General features: G+C 35.6%; 1 protein-coding gene across 1 annotated transcript; it reads left to right on the top strand.

Moving 5' to 3' along the window:
* The first annotated feature begins 1,528 nt into the window (after positions 1–1,528).
* large1 (LARGE xylosyl- and glucuronyltransferase 1) lies at positions 1,529–20,863 on the top strand. The gene is made up of 15 exons (XM_043237519.1): positions 1,529–1,984; positions 4,085–4,269; positions 6,579–6,883; positions 7,487–7,569; positions 8,663–8,786; positions 9,324–9,495; positions 10,286–10,390; positions 10,562–10,674; positions 11,941–12,066; positions 12,260–12,415; positions 12,531–12,694; positions 15,517–15,795; positions 16,388–16,534; positions 16,729–16,924; positions 17,354–20,863. The coding sequence occupies exons 2-15, from the start codon at positions 4,164–4,166 to the stop codon at positions 17,549–17,551; spliced, it is 2,274 nt and encodes a 757-aa protein (XP_043093454.1). The 5' UTR covers positions 1,529–1,984; positions 4,085–4,163; the 3' UTR covers positions 17,552–20,863.
* The last annotated feature ends 366 nt before the right edge of the window (positions 20,864–21,229 follow it).

The raw sequence follows: 21,229 nt of genomic DNA, 5'->3' as shown, positions 1-21,229 counted from the left end.
GGAAGATGTTCACGGAGTCTTGCATATCCCTCATTGACACATCGAACTCTCTGTCGCTCTCTCTCGTTACGTTTGTGGATAAATGCAGGTTCCAAAGAGTAGTTGTGCACACTGAAGTTTCCGTGGTAGGACAGGTAGGAAATGCACCCGAAGTACCGTTTAGTGTTGACTTGCTCTTGGTAATTCTGGGGATTTTTTGCATCTTTGAACGGGGAATAATGGTGGTTCAACGATAAACCGAATGTCAAGGGATGAGACACTCGGTCTATGACACCATAATCAGATCCCATTTCTCTGGGGTGGAAAAATCACGAAAACATTACATTTTCTTCAATTTATGAAATTTGAATTATAAGCTGACAAAGATACTTACTTCGCGGAACACTTTTGCACTGATGCAGTCTGCCTGTGTAGTTGACATCAAACATAGATAGACAATGCTGAGGTTTTCGTCTTAGGTTCAGTCAGCATATTATCATCTTCATCTTCTGTCTGCAAGTAAAAACTTCTTTTTTCCCTCCCTTCCTCTTATGAGGGCAGGTGTACGAAGTAGGAGGATGTCCTTCTGTTCTCTCTGAGACAATCATCTCATCATTAGCATACGTCTTGCAGAGAAACGCCTTTGTGTAGTGCATGATACTCCATTTTTGTTTTGCCGTTGAATTCCTCTTGTGGTTTTATGTTGGCATTTCAAAATTCCTATAAAATAAACAGTGAGAATTCAGATCCATGCAGTCAGTGGAGAAAAATGAAATAAAAAAATGTCTACTGGTGAAGAAAACAAGTGTTTTTCTTCTGTAAATTGTAAAGAATTATTTACATTCATGAATGAAGCAAAGTTTTAGTAAATGATCTAAGACCGATTTAAAACAAACTTTCCTGCCCTCCGTGTTTTAAGTGTTTATGTTTGCATATTTTCAAAATGAGTATCAATTCAAATTCGAATTTGTTCAAATTTAATATGATGAAATCATGTCTTAATAAAAGATTTAGGAGAAAAAAAAAAGTCCAGTCCTGACTGCTACTTTGTCCGCATATTCATATGCAGGAAACTGTTAAAAATAAATATTGTTTACACTCATTTATAGCACAACTTACTGAGCGTATGTTGCAGTTCATGAAGTCTTTGTAACAAAGGTGTAATTTTGTAATTAGTTTATCTTATCAATTATGCAGACTTCTTTAATTCAACTAATTTATACAATGATTATCTACAATTTATTATTATTGTTATGACTATTTCTTTTTTAATAGATGAACACCCAGGTCAAAATAATCTGTTGTCATATAAGGCTAAAGGCTAAAAAATGAATAAATAAATAAAAATAAATAAATAAATAAATAAAAAATTATATAAATCCGCTGTATGTGTCACCTATCATGTAGCCTACACGTGCAGAATGATAGCAGAGCAATAGTGCGCTGTACTGAATCCGAGCCGTTCTTTCCAGGTCGTAGTGAAAACATTCGCCTGGACTGGATTGCGGATTGTGGATTGAGGCAGTGATTGGAGGATATGTTGGGAATGAGAACTGGAGGAGGCTGGGAAACAAACAGGGAGTGTTGTGTGGACTAGAGGCCGCAGTGTTCGTATTATCCGCCTCGATATCACAAAAACGATCGGATAAACGGCGCGTTTAGTGGATCGCGCCGCATAACTAGCGTGCAGGGGAACAGAAGACGATATTTCCCGCCAATCTTTACCACAGATTTACCACATCAATCAAATACAGCATGCGGCATTTTACGCGCTGATCTTGCATCTGAAATGAACACAGACGCGTCTTGAGAGACACTGACATATCTGTGCTATCGCTCCCGGTGATTTTTGACTGGATTCGTGAAGACGACTGACATTAAAAGCGTTAGTACTTCATTCATTCACATATCGCACGGATACCGAAGATTGTGTCTGTCTATCATTTGGGGTTTATTTTAGTGACAATAAAGGACTCGTCCAGTTACAAGTGATTCAACATCACAGGTGAGACGGCATGCTTTGATATAACATAACTACAATTTGCAACCATCATAATTTATGAATGGCTGTTTCTTCATGCCACTATATGGCTCGTGTGGACTCCTTAAATTGTTAAAAACTCTTTTTGAACACTTCTCATCCTCTCATTTTATTCGCTCGCTAACGGTGTTCAACAAAGGACATGTATGTTTGCGTCATTTCCCCTGGACTGTGTGCATAATCGTCTCATCTCGAATCATCACTTATTATGCGAGGAAAACACATTTTAAACCTTTTTGTAATAAAATGGCCGGCTCCTATCTTGCTAGGGCTAATTTGTAGATGCGACATTAGAATTTGTTTGTTTTTGCACAATAAATATTGATATTATAAAGTTTTTATTATATAGTTTTTATAAACTAACAGTTGCGTTCCCTCAACCTATCTCAACACAATTCTTCCTTTAAGTGCTTCTAATTTTACAGTTTTATTGTATTATTAGTATTACTAGTTACTATTGGTAATTTCAGACTTTGTGGGTATCGTGAATGTACCTGGTGATTTGTTTCTTAAAGATATTTGTGTAATGTATTTAAAATGATCTGTCATAGTTTAATTATCCAAATTGATGTTGTCACTGTAAGTGTCAGTTGTTTTTTTTTATTATTATAATTTATTTTTCTGAGTAAAGGGCTCTTCAAGCTGTCATTAGGATATTGAAGGGGCTTTGGATTCTATTTTTTTAAATGATCGCTTCACTGATTGAGTAAATAAATAATTGTACTGTTTTTAAAGATGTTTCTTCTAATTATAATAGGCTATGTATTTTTTCTAGATTGAATTTGGGAATGGAAATTGTGTGCTTGATTAATAGCAAGATCTACGTTGCAAAAAAATGCAAAGCAGACTTTATACATTTAAAATTTTTTATGGCACAGTTTTCAAATTAAAAGGTATGTTTAAATTAAGGTTAAAGTTAAAGCAGGGGTGAAAACTCATCACTGTTTTCTGTTAAAGCAGCTCACTGGTGTTATGAATGTAGTACATAAAATACTGACAGGAATTTATGTTGTTTATTATTGGTATATTATAATAAAAGAAGATTGCAGAAGTTATCAGTATTTTTAGTTTTTGCATTTACTCAGCTTGAATGTCGTCAATAGTGCTGACATAGCAGCTACTGAATCTAAAGCAAAAGTAACCTTATGATGAATGTTTCAGTTTATTCTTCAGCACTGCATTAAGAAATCTGAGCACACAGAATAGAACTTCATTAATGCGGAGGTTGTGTAGTGGTTGCAGATCTTGGCTGCTGATTGAAAGGTTTTAGGTTTGAAATTAAAGTGCACTCTCATAAACACCGGTACAGAAGCTGTCACTGGGTACATGTTTGAACCTAAAAGGTGATCTTGGTACCTTGAACGTAATAGTATTTGAAGTGTACACAACCTAATTGCTCCAATGACAATTTTTGTATCTTCATTTCTGAGAGTGTAGTGTGAGTTGCTTTTATCACAGTATATAATTTTATATCATTAGTGTCAGCTGTCAAAAATCGTTAACTTTCTGGTTTGTTTGATTATTGTTTCTTTAATTTGGAAGCTAGGGCCTGGAACATGTACCCTTAAAATGGCTTGACCCAATAGATTCACATTATGAATTTGTCTTTTTTTTAATTTTATTTTTTTATAATTTGCCTTTTTTGGAGGGACTTTATGCTTTTTAGGGTTTAGATAGGATAGTACAGTGATGACAGGAAGGCATTGAGTGGAGCAAGATCGGCAAAGGACCTCAAGATGGAATTGAACTTGGGTTGCCATGAGCGTAATCGTGCTGTGTGTCGATGCACTTTTCCATAAAAATAACATAAGATGCTGACATGGCATTAAATAAAAATATACTACTACTACTACTACTACTACTATGTCGATACACTAACTATGAGGCTTTTGGCACAGACACATTGTGAGTCTTTTCACAAAAGACTGTTTGGAACTGTTTGAGCTGGCAATGCTTAAATTTATTTTGGTGATATTTGCACAAAGTAAAATTTTGATAGGTGCGTATGTTGTTGTTATGAACATATTTGTTGCTATTGCAAATAATTTTTTCGTATTTTTACAGAGCAGTGCCATGCACCCCCTGTCCAAACAGCTGATGCCCACATAGAGGTCTCTGATCAGACACCCTCTGGCTACAGAGGATGCTGGGAATGTGTCGTGGGCGCAGGAAGTTTGTGGCTGCCTCCCTCGCCCTGATCTTTATCCCAGCCCTCACCTGGCTCTATCTGTCATCTGCAAATTTCACAGGTATAATACCATACATCGCAGATGCCTTTTCTGAGGTTTCTAACTTACTATTATTTGATACAAATATAAAATAAATAGTTACATTATATTAATGGAAAATAATAATGTAATTCATGAAGCATAAAGAATGGTAATGGGACTATTCTACACAATTCTGCATAAATGTAATGAGGAGTTCTATTCAGAAACAGAATATTCTTGAACACAATAGGTGTACACGTGCCCATAAAGTTTATTAAACCAAGGTCAGATCTTACTATGTAATGTGTAGTTTTTTATTTTTGAATTTAAGTGTTTCGTTGCTTATTTGGAAGCTTTTTTAGCAGGCATGTGTACAATAGTACAGCTATAATAAGAGTTTCTAGGCACGCTTTACAAGTGAGATACAAGATAACACAATAAATCACTATCTATTCATTCTGATCCTTAACTGCTATGCATCCAGAACTCACCCTAGAGTGATATCCCCTCCTCTCTAATACTATTTACTCTGCTGAGCATAGATTTACAATAGATGCAATTTCCACCATCGCATAGGCGCACTATCTGTCAGCGTCTTAGACTAATTCTACTGACTGTTGTATTACCATAATAGCAAAATGTAAACTGTATCAAAGTTGCAAATTAATACTACTGAAACCAGTTTGTAGACCCGTAGCACATAATGTTTCATTTGTAAATATCGTTCTTGTTAATTTAGTAATGCTGGCATTGAAAAAAAGGCTTATTTTTACACATCCAAGAACATTTTAACATAGGCATTTCGCATATTTTGATTCACGCCAATACGTTGCTAGCTACCAACAATCAGCTTATTTAAATCTTCTATGTATCTGCGTTTTACTTTCGTTACGTGAATTGTCACATCAATTCATTAAAAACCACATAGTATTTAAAAATCTAACAGAATTACAAATTTATTCTCCAGGTTTGTAGTTCACATCCAAAAATCTAGCTGTATCAGATCACGATACAGACTTAACACAATAAAAATGTAACGTGAAAATAATTAAACTCCTTTACATGAACTTATCATGTTGGCTTACACATAGCTGGTTGGAGAATGAGCACTTGAACATGCTTTTTTTTTTTTATCCTTACACCAACCATTAAACATAAAGATAAATTCACATGTTTGTAAGTAAATGTTTTTTTTTTGTGTGTGTGTATCTACTAACATTCTATCAACATCTCAGATTTTGGCTAATGTATGTTATGTGTAATGTGCTGCCAAATGTAGTGATATAAGCATGTTCGTGTTCATTCTGCTAGTCTTTTATAGTTGGTAAAGTACTCTAGGGCCATTGAAGCATTTTGCACAGTGTGCTGAATGGAGTCATTCTAGCCTGTCTAAAATTCATGATTTACTCCAGTGGCTTTTAATGACTTTTGGCTGAAAGTTAAATGTCTTTGCTGTCACTTTATTAACTGTGAATTACTTATTACGCCTCTGATTCACGCTCACTGATGTTGAACAGCTCAAATAATGATGTAGTGAAGTTTGTTTCTGTAGGGTCATTCTTGAGTTTTCTTGCAGTACATTCTTATATCTTACCTGTTAAAATGTATCTATTTTTCCATCATGTGTTTATTTGTAATGTATTAGTTGTTTATTCGATTTTGATGGTTACCATTGTGGTGTGAGTTGAATTATTGGGATTGCAATCATATATATCTATATTTATTTATTATGAATTATGGTCGTAAAATGTGATATGGTATGATGCTCCAAAACCTAATGATATTCAATCCACACAGAAATAACGTGTAATGTTGTTGTTAGATGCTTAAAGGTGCCATAGAATGCATTTCTCTGATATCTGCATCTGATTTGGGTAAAAGCAAAACAATTAATAAAATAATCCAGAAATGGTGTTACATGTCCATTTAAAACCATAGGATTTCTCCCTAGAATGAAATGGTCATGGCACCTTTAACAATAGGATTCAGATTTGTTTTATATTTGGTTTGCGTAATTGATTCTTTTACTTTGCTGTGTAATGCTGTGAGGATGATTTAAAACATTTAAAACACAATCTCAACAGGGTAAAGCATTATAAAAATAAAGAAAACTTGACTTAGCAAATTAATACAGTGCAGTATTTTAAAACAAAAATTCCAAAAGTTTGGGAGTTACGCAAATTTGAAATAAATGTAATTGTATATAAAGATGAAATGTTTCAAACTAATGTGAAGGTCCTGCATGACTGAACCTGCAGTCAAAAAAATGGACAGGTTTCAGATTTAGTGAAATAGTTTTACTGGACAGATGTTAGTGATCCTCAACTGTCTCTGTGTTTCGCTCTCAGTCAAACCTCTGCCTCTGTCGCCGCTGGATCCTCAGTCATCTGTGCTGATCGGAGCGGCTGCTGAGCATCAGGATTTGGAGCTGCGACTACGAGATGTGGAGGAACGTAACCATGCGCTGCGGAGAGAGATTAGCCTGCCGCCCAGGGTTCCAACCCATAGCAGCCATCATAGGAACAGTCGCCAAGGCAACCATTTACACACCCATTCCACAGAAGAGGGTACAGGTGATAGCGAGGCTAAAAAAGGAGCAGCCTCGGGCAACAGTTCGGACTGTGTGCCTCAGCCTGTGGTGAACAAATGTGAGGTTAGTTTGCTGAATCAAGACTTTACACCGAGCAGATTCACACATTATCAAGAGTCTAACCCTGACTCATTCCTCAAATTATGTTTTGTTGAAGAGAGGTGTGCTGAGTCTTAAAGGGCTACTCCACCCCAAAATAAACCCCCATAAAAGCTTTTTTGTCCTCTGAACACTTAGGAATTTAAAATATTTTGGATAAAGGCTTGTGACTGCCATCAGTTGTTCCACCATCACTTTATGAAAACAAGAATAATTACTTTATTCTGCTAAGAAAAATCAACACGTTATTCTCTCTTTTCCATCGGCTTAGAGTCTCGAGTTTATGTTTCACACTTAGGTCCAAACTAGTAAATATAAAATGCAAAATTTGTAAAATGTAAATGTTGTATTTAATACTTTAGCTGTAGGGTTAATACAGTGTTTCCCAATAAACTGCATATGTGAATATCATGTTTACCTATTATGAAATTATGCTTTAAAAATAGACTAATCGGAGCATAGTCTCACATCAGAAAATGACGTAACTCTAAGGTTTATTCCACATTGGTAATATGCTGCTTCAAACTGTTCTCAATAATACTTGTGTTTCTGTTTTTCTCATCGCAGACCATTCATATTGCCATTGTGTGTGCGGGATACAATGCGAGCAGAGATGTTGTCACACTGGTCAAGTCAGTTCTGTTTCACAGGTAAATTTAGAGTCAAGTTCAGATATTCACAGAAAAATTGCTAAAATCAGTGCATAGTTCACTGAAAAATGAAAATTCTGCCATTAATTTCTCAGCCTCATGTCGTTCCAAACCTGTAAGATCTTTGTTTATTTTTAAGTAAATTAAGATATTTTGGATTAAATCCAAGAGCTTTCTCAACCTCCGTAAACAGCAACAGAACCTAAACGTTCAAGGCCCGGTAAAGTAGTAAGGACATTGTTAAAATAGTCTATGTGACGTCAGTGGTTCAGTCGTAAGAATACCTTTTTTTGTGTGCAAAGAAAACAATAATCGCTTTATTCAACTGTTTATTTTCTCCTGAGATGTGTTGTAGTGCTTTTGATAATGGCAGTGGACAGAAGAGAAGAAATCATTTAATAAAGTAGTTCTTTTTGTTGTTTTTGCACGCAAAAAGTATTCTCGTAGCTTCGTAAAATTGCCTATATAAGCTTATATATGATTAATACATCCAGGTAATTCATTTCTTACAACAGAGCTAGTGTGTGTGTGTGTGTGTTTGTGTGTATCTCTCTCTCACACTCTTTCTTTCTTTATGTATATATATATATATATCAACTAGGATGCTGTTGCTTATTTAAACAACAATGTAGATTAGTACATTTTTGAACAGAGCTCAAGCATCCAAGTACTTTGCAAGTCTTATTGACCAGACTGAATGACCATTTTTTCATTCTACAATGCAATGTAAAAAGTAGTAAAGCATCATCAGCTTGATTGATATTGCTCTTGGCTTTTACACGCTCTTGTAACATAGCGTATAAATGACTTTTCACTCTTTTATCACATGCAGTCAAATAACTTTATCATGCCGTTATAGCTTTATTGTGGTGCCAGTATTGCAGTCATCTTAGTCTGTAAGGATAGAATGAATTGATATCTTTCTTTACTAATACTATTTCAAACTAATGGCATAGAAGGTGAATTTCAGAATATCCTGGCTTTTTGTATATCATAAAAAAGTAATGAAAAGCGAGTAAATTGTATCAGAATCAAACGTTTTAGGGGAGCTAGTCAATATTAAATGGCAGGAAATGTTCTCTCTGCGTGTCAGGCGTAACCCACTCCACTTCCATTTCATCACGGACTCCATTGCTCGGAAGATCCTGGCCGATCTCTTTCACACCTGGATGGTGCCGGCTGTTCACGTCAACTTTTATGATGCTGATGAGCTGAAGGTTGGTGTAGCTGCTGCTTTGCTCTGTAAAGCATTTTTTCTCTATACGTTTTTTTATGTTGAGTTTTCAAAAGATTCTTACAAATTCTGATTCCTTAGCCAAAACCAGCTCTGAAATGAATCACAACACTAAGTTTCATATGATATACTCATAACAATTTTTTATTTTTGAAAAATCTTGTTGTTTATCTCGTTTACTATTGCGTTACTACTTTTTCTTCCCATTAAAAACAGCCATAAATGCTGTTATGACAATATAAGAAATGAAGCAAGTATAAAACTACGAAACTATTGACTTGTAGACATTTGAAATTGAAATTTGAGCCTGATTTGTCAGAATTATCCACTGTGCTTCATGGAAATTCAGAGATTTTTTTTTTTTTCCCCATTCTGTTTTCAAGGATAATTTCTTTAATTAGTTGATCACTCTGAAGGATTGTTACATTAGACATACACATGTAAACAAAAACCTTTATTTTCAATGCGATCGTTTGACAGAAGTTATTTATATTTTATTATCAATTTTTGTGTTTGTCAGTCTGAGGTGTCTTGGATCCCTAACAAGCATTATTCTGGCATCTACGGCCTGATGAAACTGGTGCTGACCAAGACGCTGCCCTCTGACCTACAGAAGGTCATTGTCTTGGATACTGACATCACCTTTGCCACAGACATCGCTGAGCTGTGGGTCGTCTTCCACAAGTTCAAGGGTATCTCTTTCTTAACATTCAGTGGTGTATTTGACGTTGGTACTTCACTATTGTTTTGAATTAAATAATGCAATAACTTTCAGAAGATACGAAAACCTATTAAAATTGTATACATGCCTATACATACCTTGCTATAGCAAGATGTTTTGTTAGACATGACAATAATGTTCATCGAGTCACATGTTTGCAGTTCAGATCAATAACGTCACACATTTTTCCACCACTGCAGCAACCACAGTCAAAGATGTCAATGATTTCTGTAATGAACCAGCCATTGTGACTAACTGCATTTGATCTCATGCCTGAAGCTGTATCAACAGAGCAATGGCCTGTGATTTGAATATACACACATCACGATCCAGATATGGGTGGGCGACCTGTACCAGCCTTTGACATGAATTCCTGTTGCTTAGAAACAACAACAACTCTCTAGTCTTGTTGAATAAATTTGATCGTGTCTTAAAGGACAGATGCAAGGAAAGCTAGAAATGTCCTTATCTTGTCTTGTTTACCATTTGTTCTGATCAAATTGCTTTTTACTTTTTGAGATGTATACACTTTTTTTTTTAGTTGAAAATATTATTTACATTTTCCAAATCCATATGAATCCATCATGAATAAATAAAGAGTATTTATTTTAAAGCAGATTTTTAAAACATTTTCTTTCCGAAACACATGTCTTTAAACAAACTAGACAGATATTTATCATTTAGTTCAACGTAGCTTAGATGCTACCGATCAATAAATACAAATACATTAATATTACTGTGGGGGTGTTTGTGCATTTAAGGTCAGCAGGTTCTTGGTTTGGTTGAGAATCAGAGTGATTGGTACCTGGGGAACCTGTGGAAGAACCATCGGCCATGGCCAGCGCTGGGCAGAGGCTTTAACACCGGTACGCCAGCCAGGTTTCTAAGTATCTGATTTTCCTGAAGGGCAAGACCAGTTTAAGAACATATACTAAAATCCCTGAAGAGTTTAATCATGTTTTTGAACGTTTTTTTTCTGATGTTATAAGTGTGAATTAGTGTAATGGCCAGCAAATGATGTTGTTTGTGTGTTGAAGGCGTGATTCTGCTGTTGTTGGATCGTTTGAGGAAGCTAAAGTGGGAGCAGATGTGGCGGCTTACGGCAGAGAGAGAGCTCATGAGCATGCTGTCTACATCTCTTGCTGATCAGGTAAATCACACAAGCTCCGTTTTAATCCGCCCTGCCATCTACTTGGATATTAACTATTTAAAGGGATTGTTCACCCGAAAATGAAAATGAAAATGATGTCATTAATTACTTCCCTCATTTTGTTCCATACCTGTAAGAAATGTCTTATTCAGAATACAAATCAAGATATTTTTTATGAATTCTGAGCGCTCTCTGACCATATGTAGCATGGATATTTCCATGATCAAGGCATTGATTCCATAGCAAGTACATCAGTAAAATAGCCCATGTGACATCAGTTTTACATTTTTCTTTTTTTTGTGGGCAAAGAAAACTATAATAGCATAATTTATTCAACATATCTTCTCCCAGAATTTTTGGGTGTTTTTGGAGAGTATCCACTGAACATAATTCAGTCAAAAGTGTATGCATGCTGGAAGTAAACAACTTGTCGATTACTTTCTGGGGTAAAACTGAAACTTGGGGAGAAGAAATGTTGAGTCAATTATGTTGTTAGCTTTGGTAAATTACGATTGAGATTGTCACATGGAATATTTCTCCTTGCTATGTTTCTGTGCATTGATCGTGGTAATATCTTTGCTGTCTACTGAATGTTACAAAACTATCAGATTTCATCAGAAATATATTTTTTCGTGTCCCAAAGATGAATGAAGGTCTTACTGGTTTGGAATGACATAAGGGTGAGTAATTAATGACAGAATTTGTAACTCACTGCGGGCATTGGTGTATTGCATGCATTATACAAACTGCTGTGTTGATTTCAGTTGAGTTTGATGTTGCTAAGCTAAACACACAATATTACTAAACATATGGAACACAAAGATTGGTTCAAATATGATATACATGTTATAAAAATAACTTTATGTAGAAACATCATACCACAGTCAAAGTTTTTGTCTGCATTTAATTGCTAAGAATTGTGAGTAAAAGGCCATTTTAATAAGACTACTTATTGACTAGTTTATTATAAGCTACTAGTTTATTAATAGACTATCTGCTTAATATCTTCTAACATTATTTAATTTGATGGGTCCACAACATACAACATACTGACTATGAGAAACTTTGCAAGTATGTAACTTATTCTACTAACCCTAAACCTGGCCCAAGTCTATTCTGAGAGTTAGTAGACATGTAGTGGCAAATTTATGAGAATTAATTGACATGTAGTAACAAAGTTACTTATAGTTAGTAGAATGTTTAAAGTAGACTATCAAAATAAAGTTTAACCAATCTGTTTCATTTAGAATAACTTTGTGCCTGCAGGACATCTTCAATGCTGTGATCAAGCAGAACCCGTTCCTGGTGCACCAGCTGCCCTGCTTTTGGAACGTTCAGCTGTCGGATCACACCCGCTCCGAAAAGTGCTACAAAGACGTGTCTGACCTCAAGGTGACATTATGCGGAGCTGACACGAACAGCAGTTTGATAAACAATGATTTTATGATGCACGTAGCTGTATGTATTACTGAATGTGTGCATAATGCAGAAATCTTACTATTACGTAAAGAAAGACAAGCAGTTCAGTTTGAGACCGAGGTCAAGCACAGTCTACGTTTGTGAACCGCTGCATCTTATTGTGCAGGTGATTCACTGGAACTCTCCAAAGAAACTACGCGTAAAGAACAAACATGTGGAGTTCTTCAGGAATCTCTATCTGACATTTCTGGAGTACGACGGGAACCTGCTGAGACGAGAGCTCTTTGGCTGTCCCAGCGAAACGGACCACAACTCGGAGAATGTGAGTTTCACCTCACTTTTGCCAACTGCTGCTTGTATTGTTGCTATGGTCTGCAATGATTTCTTTGTTGAGGCAGCATGACAGAATAACACTTGTATTCTTAATATCCCTGCAGCTTCAAAAGACACTGTCTGAGCTGGATGAAGATGACCCGTGTTATGAGTTTCGTCGGGAGCGCTTCACAGTCCACCGCACACACGTCTATTTCCTGCACTATGAGTATGAACCAGCCTTAGATAACACTGACGTGACACTGGTGGCCCAGCTGTCTATGGACAGGTAAGAAAATATACATTTTTGTACTTTCTTAAAGACATCAGTAGCACAAAAATCACCTCACCAACAGATATTTAATACGTGATGCTAAAAAGAGTTATTTTGGTTTATTTATTCAAGTTGGGCTCAATCGACAGCATTTGTGGCATAATGTTGATTTAAAAAAAAAAAAAGTAATTTCAGTTCCTAATTTAAAGAAAATTGCAGTTATTTTAAAGCAGAATGTGTAACCAAATTTTATTCAAGAACAATTCATTGTCTAAAACATGATTATTAAAGCTGTACACTGATTTTTCTGGCATATCTTGATGATAATCTTCATATCTTCATAATTAACAGTTATTATACTGTGTACTTGTATTGTACTGAAAATGATTAACACTGGTATAAGGACCAATTTTCATTATTAACTTGCTAATTTATTAATATAAAAGTTTGTGGGGTTTTTTGGTGGATGTTTTGAATATGTTAAAAGTTTTAAAGGTCCTTAATGACACAAAATGGTTAATCTAATCGTAAGTCCTACAGTTGTGTTAATGTCAAAGGAAATTGAATAGTATTTAAACTGAATAAACATGCAACTGTAACAGTGGTTATGTTAATGTTGTAAATGAACACTGAGATTAGTTTGCTGCTAAATGAACCACACTGTATGATATAATCTACTTCTGATCATACTCGGTGGCATTCACGCTTTGGACTGAACTCATTTAAAATAAGCTGCTTTGTCATCATTAATCACACTGATGAAATTAACTGGCAAATTGCTTCTGGAAATAAACCTGATTCAAATATACTGAGTCAAAGCTTCACAGCTTTTGTAATCAGTGTAATGAGCGCTGGCTGTTTAGTCAGGCATGTGTGGGCTACTCCAGAATAGCCTGCACGTCTGTCAGCGCCAGTAACAGAGGGTTATCGTCCTTGTCAACACTGTGGGATACAATTCATTGCCATCTTTGTGGGCATAACCTCTTTGACAGCCAAGTTATGGCACTCAAGGGCTTTAAGGTTGTCAAAGTAGATGCCTCATCTAGTTTGACTTGAATGAAAGTGTGGCTCTGAGGGACAGAACTGCAGTCCATTTAGTATTTCAAATTATGTGTATACTTAATTAAAATATCGGGATATGATTAGATTAAAAAAAATAAGTAGTGAGATGTATCAGTGGCGAGTGTTTTTTTTAACTGGTTATGCTGTGCGCTAGGTTTAAGACCGCCTTTTGGAAACCTTTTTTCATTTACAACTTAGGCATAATGACAATAAATGTAACATTTGTCCATGACCAGATATGTTTGTAGTAGACATTCAAAAATGTCTTTGCTTAAGAAAGCATGAAAATAAACTTTTTTTTTTTTTTTTTTTAGTTTTACAAGCGCATTCACAGCTTATGTGGTTGGAACACCACTTATATATTTATACACACATATATATTTATACACACACACACATGTATATATATATATATATATATATATATATATATATATATATATATATATATATATATATATATATATATATACAGTGGCAAGAAAAAGTATGTGAACCTTTTGGAATTTCATGGTTTTCTGAATAAATTTGGCATAAAATTTTATCTGATCTTCATCTAATTCATTGGTATTGACAAACACAATGTGTCTAAAAATAATAACACAAATCTTATCTTTCTTGTCTTTATTGAACACAATTTTATGGCAAATTTATTCAGAAAACCATGAAATTCCAAAAGGTTCACATACTTTTTCTTGCCACTGTATATATCTCAGAACCCTTGCAATTCTGTCAGAAAATTCAGCCGTTCTCTCAAATGTTTTGGTACTCGCATGTTTTATTTTTTTATGCGTTGGAACAGCACAGAAAAACTGAGAATAAAAGTCAAATCTGATACAGTTCCACACAATGCACTGGCCAAAATCATTAACACCCTTATCATAATATTTGGTAGCATCAGCTTTGGAAAAAAAAACTGAAGTCAGTCGCTTCCTGTAACCATTAATGAGTTTCTTACGCCTGTGTTCTTTTCTTTTTTCTGTAAACAGAGCCATGATGTCCTTTACCAAAAAGTAATGTCCTCCTGTGTCTCCTACCACGGTGTCTTTTTTCAGTCAGATGATGACAATTAGAGCTGACACTGTTGTACCTTGTGTCTGCAGATCAGCTTGAATTTATTTGGACGTTAATTGGGGTTCTTTACCCACCATTCGAACAATAAAATTTTTCATTAGTTTGTGTTGTTTTATCCTTGTCCAGGGAGTTTAGCTATAGTGCCATGGTCTATAAACCTCTGGATGATATAGTGCACAGTGGAAACAGGAATATTAAGATCTTTGAAGATGGACTTTTTTTCAAATCCACAGAAAACTCTTTACACTTGTTTCTTTTCTCCATGCTCAGTGTGGCACGCAACACAAAGGTTGAGTCATCTTTTCTCCCTTTTAACTATATTACCCTGTTACTGTTACTTGCCACAGGTGTGTCTAAATACTAGTTACAGGAGCATCATATGCAATTGCAAACAATTTTGTCAAAAGGTGACAAAAACAAGCCCATGAATACCAAAACAAGCAATTAGAGACCTGTTGTATTTTCTGACAGAGTTGCAAGGGTGCTGATATTTGCACCCTTACTATTCAGATACCCTTATTATTCAGATACTCTGAATAATAAGATAAATATATCCAGTATAAGTTCCAGAAAGGCTAATGTTAGCACTAGTGCTTTTGTCATTGAAGCAGAAGGATATAAGCCAAATTTTAGACCCACCTTAAAAAATTGTAGTTTACTGTATATTTTTGGTCAGTTACCGGAGTGCTTCTTTGTTGCAGACTTCAGATGCTAGAGGCCATCTGTAAACACTGGGAAGGGCCCATCAGCCTGGCCCTCTACCTCTCAGACGCTGAAGCCCAGCAGTTCTTGCGATACGCTCAGGGCTCTGAGGTCCTGATGAGTAGGAGCAATGTAGGATACCACATAGTGTATAAAGAAGGCCAGTTCTACCCTGTTAACTTGCTGCGCAATGTTGCTATGGGGCAGGTCAACACACCCTACATGTTTCTATCTGATATCGACTTTTTGCCCATGTATGGACTCTATGAGTACCTCAGGTGAGACGAAATCTAAATTTAGAATGGTAAAACAATGTGGGTCAATTTTGGTTTCATCTTATTACAATTGGTACCCATCATTTTCATAGGAACTGAACAAATCATGTATGATAATTCAACAAAACATTCCGGTTCTCTTTTAAAACATTATGTGCAAAAATGATTTTTCATTTTAGTATTCAAATCTGTGTGTGTACTCTGTTAATGATTATTGTTAACCTTTTTTATCATAAAATGCTATTTATTTCAGCAAAGCATATTTTTGCAATTCTATTTGATATATTTTTAACATTCTAATTTTTTTTCTTTAAAGAAAACGATGTCTAATGACTTATCTTGACAATATAACAGTGACAAACTAATAAAGAATAGTAAAATTTGCCTCTGATTAAATAATGTGGTTTAAGAACATTTTTTAAATTGTCCCTTTTTTTTAAAATATGAAGAAAAACTTTAAGGGGAAAAATTCCAAATTTTTCAACCCATATAGTATATATTAAAGCATGTTTTTAATTTTTGCTGCCAACAAAATGTTCTTAGGTTGTGAGTTTGATGTGTATTCTACAAGTAATCCATCTTGTTTCCGTCTCAGGAAATCGGTTGTTCAGCTTGATATGGGGAACACTAAAAAGGCTCTTGTGGTTCCAGCTTTTGAAACTCTGCGTTATCGGCTGTCCTTTCCCAAATCAAAAGCAGAGCTCCTGTCACAGCTCGACATGGGCACTCTGTTCACTTTCAGGTAATTAATCAATAAAAAAAAACTTGAACTGATTCAAAAGTAATAGCAGAAGAGATTCTTTTAAATCAGTTAATATCATTTAAACGACTGAAACCAATTTAAAACTTATTTTATTTATTTAGTAAATTCTTGACAGTTACAATGACTGGATAAAGTTAATGCTGTCTTAATAAATTGATATCGTGTCTGGACAGATATCATGTCTGGACAAAAGGTCACGCTCCAACAGACTTTGCCAAATGGAGAACTGCTACAACACCATACCGAGTTCAGTGGGAGGCTGACTTTGAGCCGTATGTTATGGTCAGAAGAGAAAGCCCAGAGTACGACAGGCGCTTTGTGGGGTTTGGGTGGAATAAAGTAGCTCACATCATGGAGCTGGATGCTCAGGTACCACTAGTTCATTGAAAAACTGTTTTACCTAAAAATTACAATTTGCTCACCTTCAGGGAATCCAAGATTTTTGGTTAATTTAAACAAATTCAGAGACGTTTGGCATTACGTCACTCGCTCACTAATGGTTTCTCTGCAGCAAATGGGTGCCATCAGAATGGAATTCAAACAGCTGATATAAACATGACAGTATTCCACACAACTTCAGTTCTGGATGTGATTAATCACAATGAATTCAGTAAAAAAAAGAATGATTCCTCTCTTCATGCCAGACTTTTGACTTACAAACTATGACTTACATTTTTTTGTAATATGTCATGCTTTGTGATGTAAAAAGGCTGCATTAAATCTCTTTATGTTCTTATTTTCTGTAATTTGGCTGCTCTTTCAACATGCGAAATGTTGTTGTTGTTTTGTTTTTTTTAGGAGTACGAGTTTGTGGTTCTGCCCAATGCCTACATGATCCACATGCCCCACGCGCCCAGTTTCGACATCACCAAGTTCCGCTCGAACAAACAGTACCGTGCTTGTCTGAAGACGCTGAAGGAGGAGTTTCAGCAAAATATGTCTCGGCGCTATGGTTTTGCCGCGCTCAAATACATGACAGTGGATAACAACAGCTAGCCAAGCACACCGTTGAGCGAACCGCTAAAATAACTGCCGTGAGCTGATGGAGGAGTGCTGTGTGACGGCACGTTTCTGGATGCGTTCAGTGAAACTGAGATGGCAGGGTCATTAGGAGGCACAGCTCATGATCATCCATTCATTCAGGGATCCGATAAGACGTTTATCAGTGGTGTTTGTTAGAAATAAACTGCTGATTAGAAGTCAAGCATGAACTTTTGTGAGAAGGCAAGCAAAGATCCCACAAATGGAGGCTTCTAGAATAAATAAAGTCTGTTGTTATTTATAATTGATGGACAACAACACTGATGCACATCAGATTAAAACCTTGAATTTGTCTGTCTATCTTTCGGTCCTTCTAACCATTTGCTTGTGTATCTGTCAGTCTTTTTGTTTCTCTCTATTATTTTAAGCATCTGTCTATATTTCTGTTTGTCTAGCTATATGTCTGCGTCTTTCTTTATAAGAGTCTGTCTTTTGATCTGCTTACCTATTTATCTTATATCTTTCCGTCTAGTTTTCTGCCTCTCTCTCTTTTTCTCTTTCTATTCATCTTTACGATCAATATATCTCTAACAATATGTATATTTCTCTAACAATCTATATCTCTTAACCTCTCTAGCTTTCTATATCACATTTGATTTCGATATATATGTCTACACCTTTCTGTATAAACTTACTAACCATCTGTCTATGTCTCTTTTCCTGTTTTTCTGTCTAGATCCATTTTAAATTTTTTAAAAACATCTTTATCTACACTCACTATATCTCTAACGATCTATATCTAAACATCTGTCTATCTCCCTTCCATTTTGTCTGGCTATATCTTTAACAAGGTCTCATTATTTAACAATCTGTATTTCTTTACATCTCAACAGTCTCTTTGTCAAACTATCTGTCCACATTTCACTGTTTGCAACGGTTCTTTTTTTAAATTTTATTTTGGGCTCTTTTTTATATTACGATAAGACAGAACAGGTGCCAACTGCATAAACGTAGCCTATAGCCTTATTAATTTGACCAACTAGCTGTTAGCCGAGAGGCAGTCAGTCTAATATTTGGATTAAATTTAGACTAATCTATACTATTATGTATTTTAATGAAATTATGAGCAGTTGTAAAGAAAACATTAGGCGACTAATTTGTAAAACTAGACTTAACCCTTTTATGTAGCTTGGATCAGATCTAACAGGAAGTGGGAAAGAAAGAGGGAGGCGTGATAGGGAAAAGTCATTGAGACAGGATTCAAACTCAGGACGTCCCATAGGATATCAGTAGGATATTTTTATTTTTTTAAATGGCTATATTACAATTTGTCCGTTTATATCTCTGTCTAGCAAACTGTCAAACAATCTCAACTGTATCTCTCTGTACATTTTCTTATATCCTCTGTCTCTCTTGCTTTCACTCTCTTAATGCGATCTGCCTGTCTATTCATATCTATTCTTATCATATCAGTTTCTTGATATCAACACTTTGCTCCAGCAGTTTACAATTTATTTTCTCTCGTTCTCTTTCTCTCTCGATTCAAGGTTTCTTTCTCAGTGCGTTGACCGTTGTTGCGTTCGGTGAGGTATAGTTGGATATGTGTTCATTCTCAGCGCAGATGTGGACAAATGTAATAAACGGGGATCTTCATTTATCGGACTGGCAATAATACGTAATGAGAGGCCAAAGTGAACACGTCATTGACACATTAGAGATGGTTATTTAAGTGTTACTGACAGTCATTCTCCATCAAATGGCATCACACATCATACTAACAGACTGATGCACTTAAATACAGGCTTAATTAACAGACTCATTTTTTTTTTCCCGAATTTGTTAAAGATAGTGGAGTTTATGCTGATGCAGTAGCAGAACGTGTGTTTTGTAGTTACTTTGTACGCAGACTATCAGCCAACAACATGTCTGACTCAGGCTCTTGTTCATATTTTGCCTTTTTGCCACCCCGACAACACACAAACTCAACGTTGCCGAGACATCTCTTATCAGTTTTCTTATACCTATACGTCTCTACATTTCCCGTTATACTGACATTTAGCAGTTTGTCGCATTTATGATTGCGAAATTTGTGAACCAGATCTTTTGAAGGTGTTTATACACAATGTTTCGAACCTGATGCTTTCTTCAACGGGCATCTCGGCAGCACACGTGTGTATCGATGAAGTGCTTTTAATAGGCTACAGTCTGTGTCGTGTGCATTACAGTATGCCCGCGAGATCATCTTTATAAGCTGACCTCACCCACAGGACTGCTGCTTTATTTTGTGTTATTTTTATTGGTTGGAACGGACCATACACCGTTCACGCTTAATGTTCTTCTATACAGCCCCTTGTGGCGAAGCTGAGAACGCACTCGCACTTGCATTGCATCACAAATTGCATTGTAATCATTTTTGGAAGAAGTGTTTGTTTACATACTTGCTTAGAGTACATTGTGGGTCTAATACAAAATGATTAAAAAAAAAAAAAAAAGAATCTACGAAAACAACGCAATGAATGTGTGCCACTTATATTCAGAATTGCAGGTGCAACAAAACAGACCTGGGCTAGTTGTCAATTTATTCATTTTTTTTTTTTCTTTAGTGGCTATTTCTCAGGGTGGGTTTATTTTTAAATCAGTTCCTGTATAGAGATAAACTGTAATGTCTTGAGAAAGCTAATTATATATATATTTTTACCGGTAATGTCCTGGAAACAAAAACAGTTAATTCAGTACAGGGGCAGGTTGTCACACTGTATGAAGTAATAACTTTTTTTCTTTTTAAAGCATTTGACACACACATGTACACACACAAAAACCATTTTAAAAAACTACAATGTCAGTATACTTTTGATTTTACTTGTTCGACCTGTATTACAAAATTACAATATTCCCTGTGACAGCTAGCCCCAGTCACCTACGTAAGAAGTAAAACCAGCAGATGACGTTAATGATGGACAACATTTATGTGTGACTTTTCTGAAGTGAAATCTTTTGAGGGATACTTTGTTCTAACCATCCCCATTTGTTTTGCATTCAGCCGTCCATGTTACTGTATTAAATAAAGTGCTGATATGTTCTGATACGGACGTCTTATGCCCTTCTGTGCAAGTTTCATAGGTGGCAGTGTTACTACTGAGGTTCTGAGTGCCTAATGAGATGGTTGCTTCGAGCGGTGTCATTATTGTTCAGTATTTTCCAAGGTTGTACGCGAGTACTGATGTACTGAGCTGTATGTGCACACTAGCTGATTGATGTGTGTGTTTGATATGAGTATAAACAGCCACATGTCCAAGATAACACTGATAAAACAGCTTATGAATTCAACTGCGTTATGTCTTTGCCACTTATTTTACTATCACATACATGATTTTACATCGCGAAGCAAATACAGCACATAATTTGAAATGTCGTTCTCTGAATTAATGCGACATTTATCTTTCATAGACGGATATATTTTTTGTAGAATATATAATGTTGATGTAAATCTGATTGAATTGGACGTCACATAAGAATTTATCGTCAGCAAGTTGGAAAACAGAACAAAACTTAGTGTATGAATTCTGCTTTTTTTAGAAGTACTATGAACTAATGCATTTTTAGAGAGAACATTATAAACAAATAGGACAACGTAGTTGTGATGTTATAAAAAGGGCACTGTGGTAATTATTATTTAACAGAAAATGCAGAGAA

The sequence above is a fragment of the Puntigrus tetrazona genome, chromosome 4 (genome assembly GCF_018831695.1).
Source record: "Puntigrus tetrazona isolate hp1 chromosome 4, ASM1883169v1, whole genome shotgun sequence".
Classification (NCBI taxonomy): Eukaryota; Metazoa; Chordata; class Actinopteri; order Cypriniformes; family Cyprinidae; genus Puntigrus; species Puntigrus tetrazona.
This window is presented reverse-complemented; position numbering and strand designations above follow the sequence as displayed.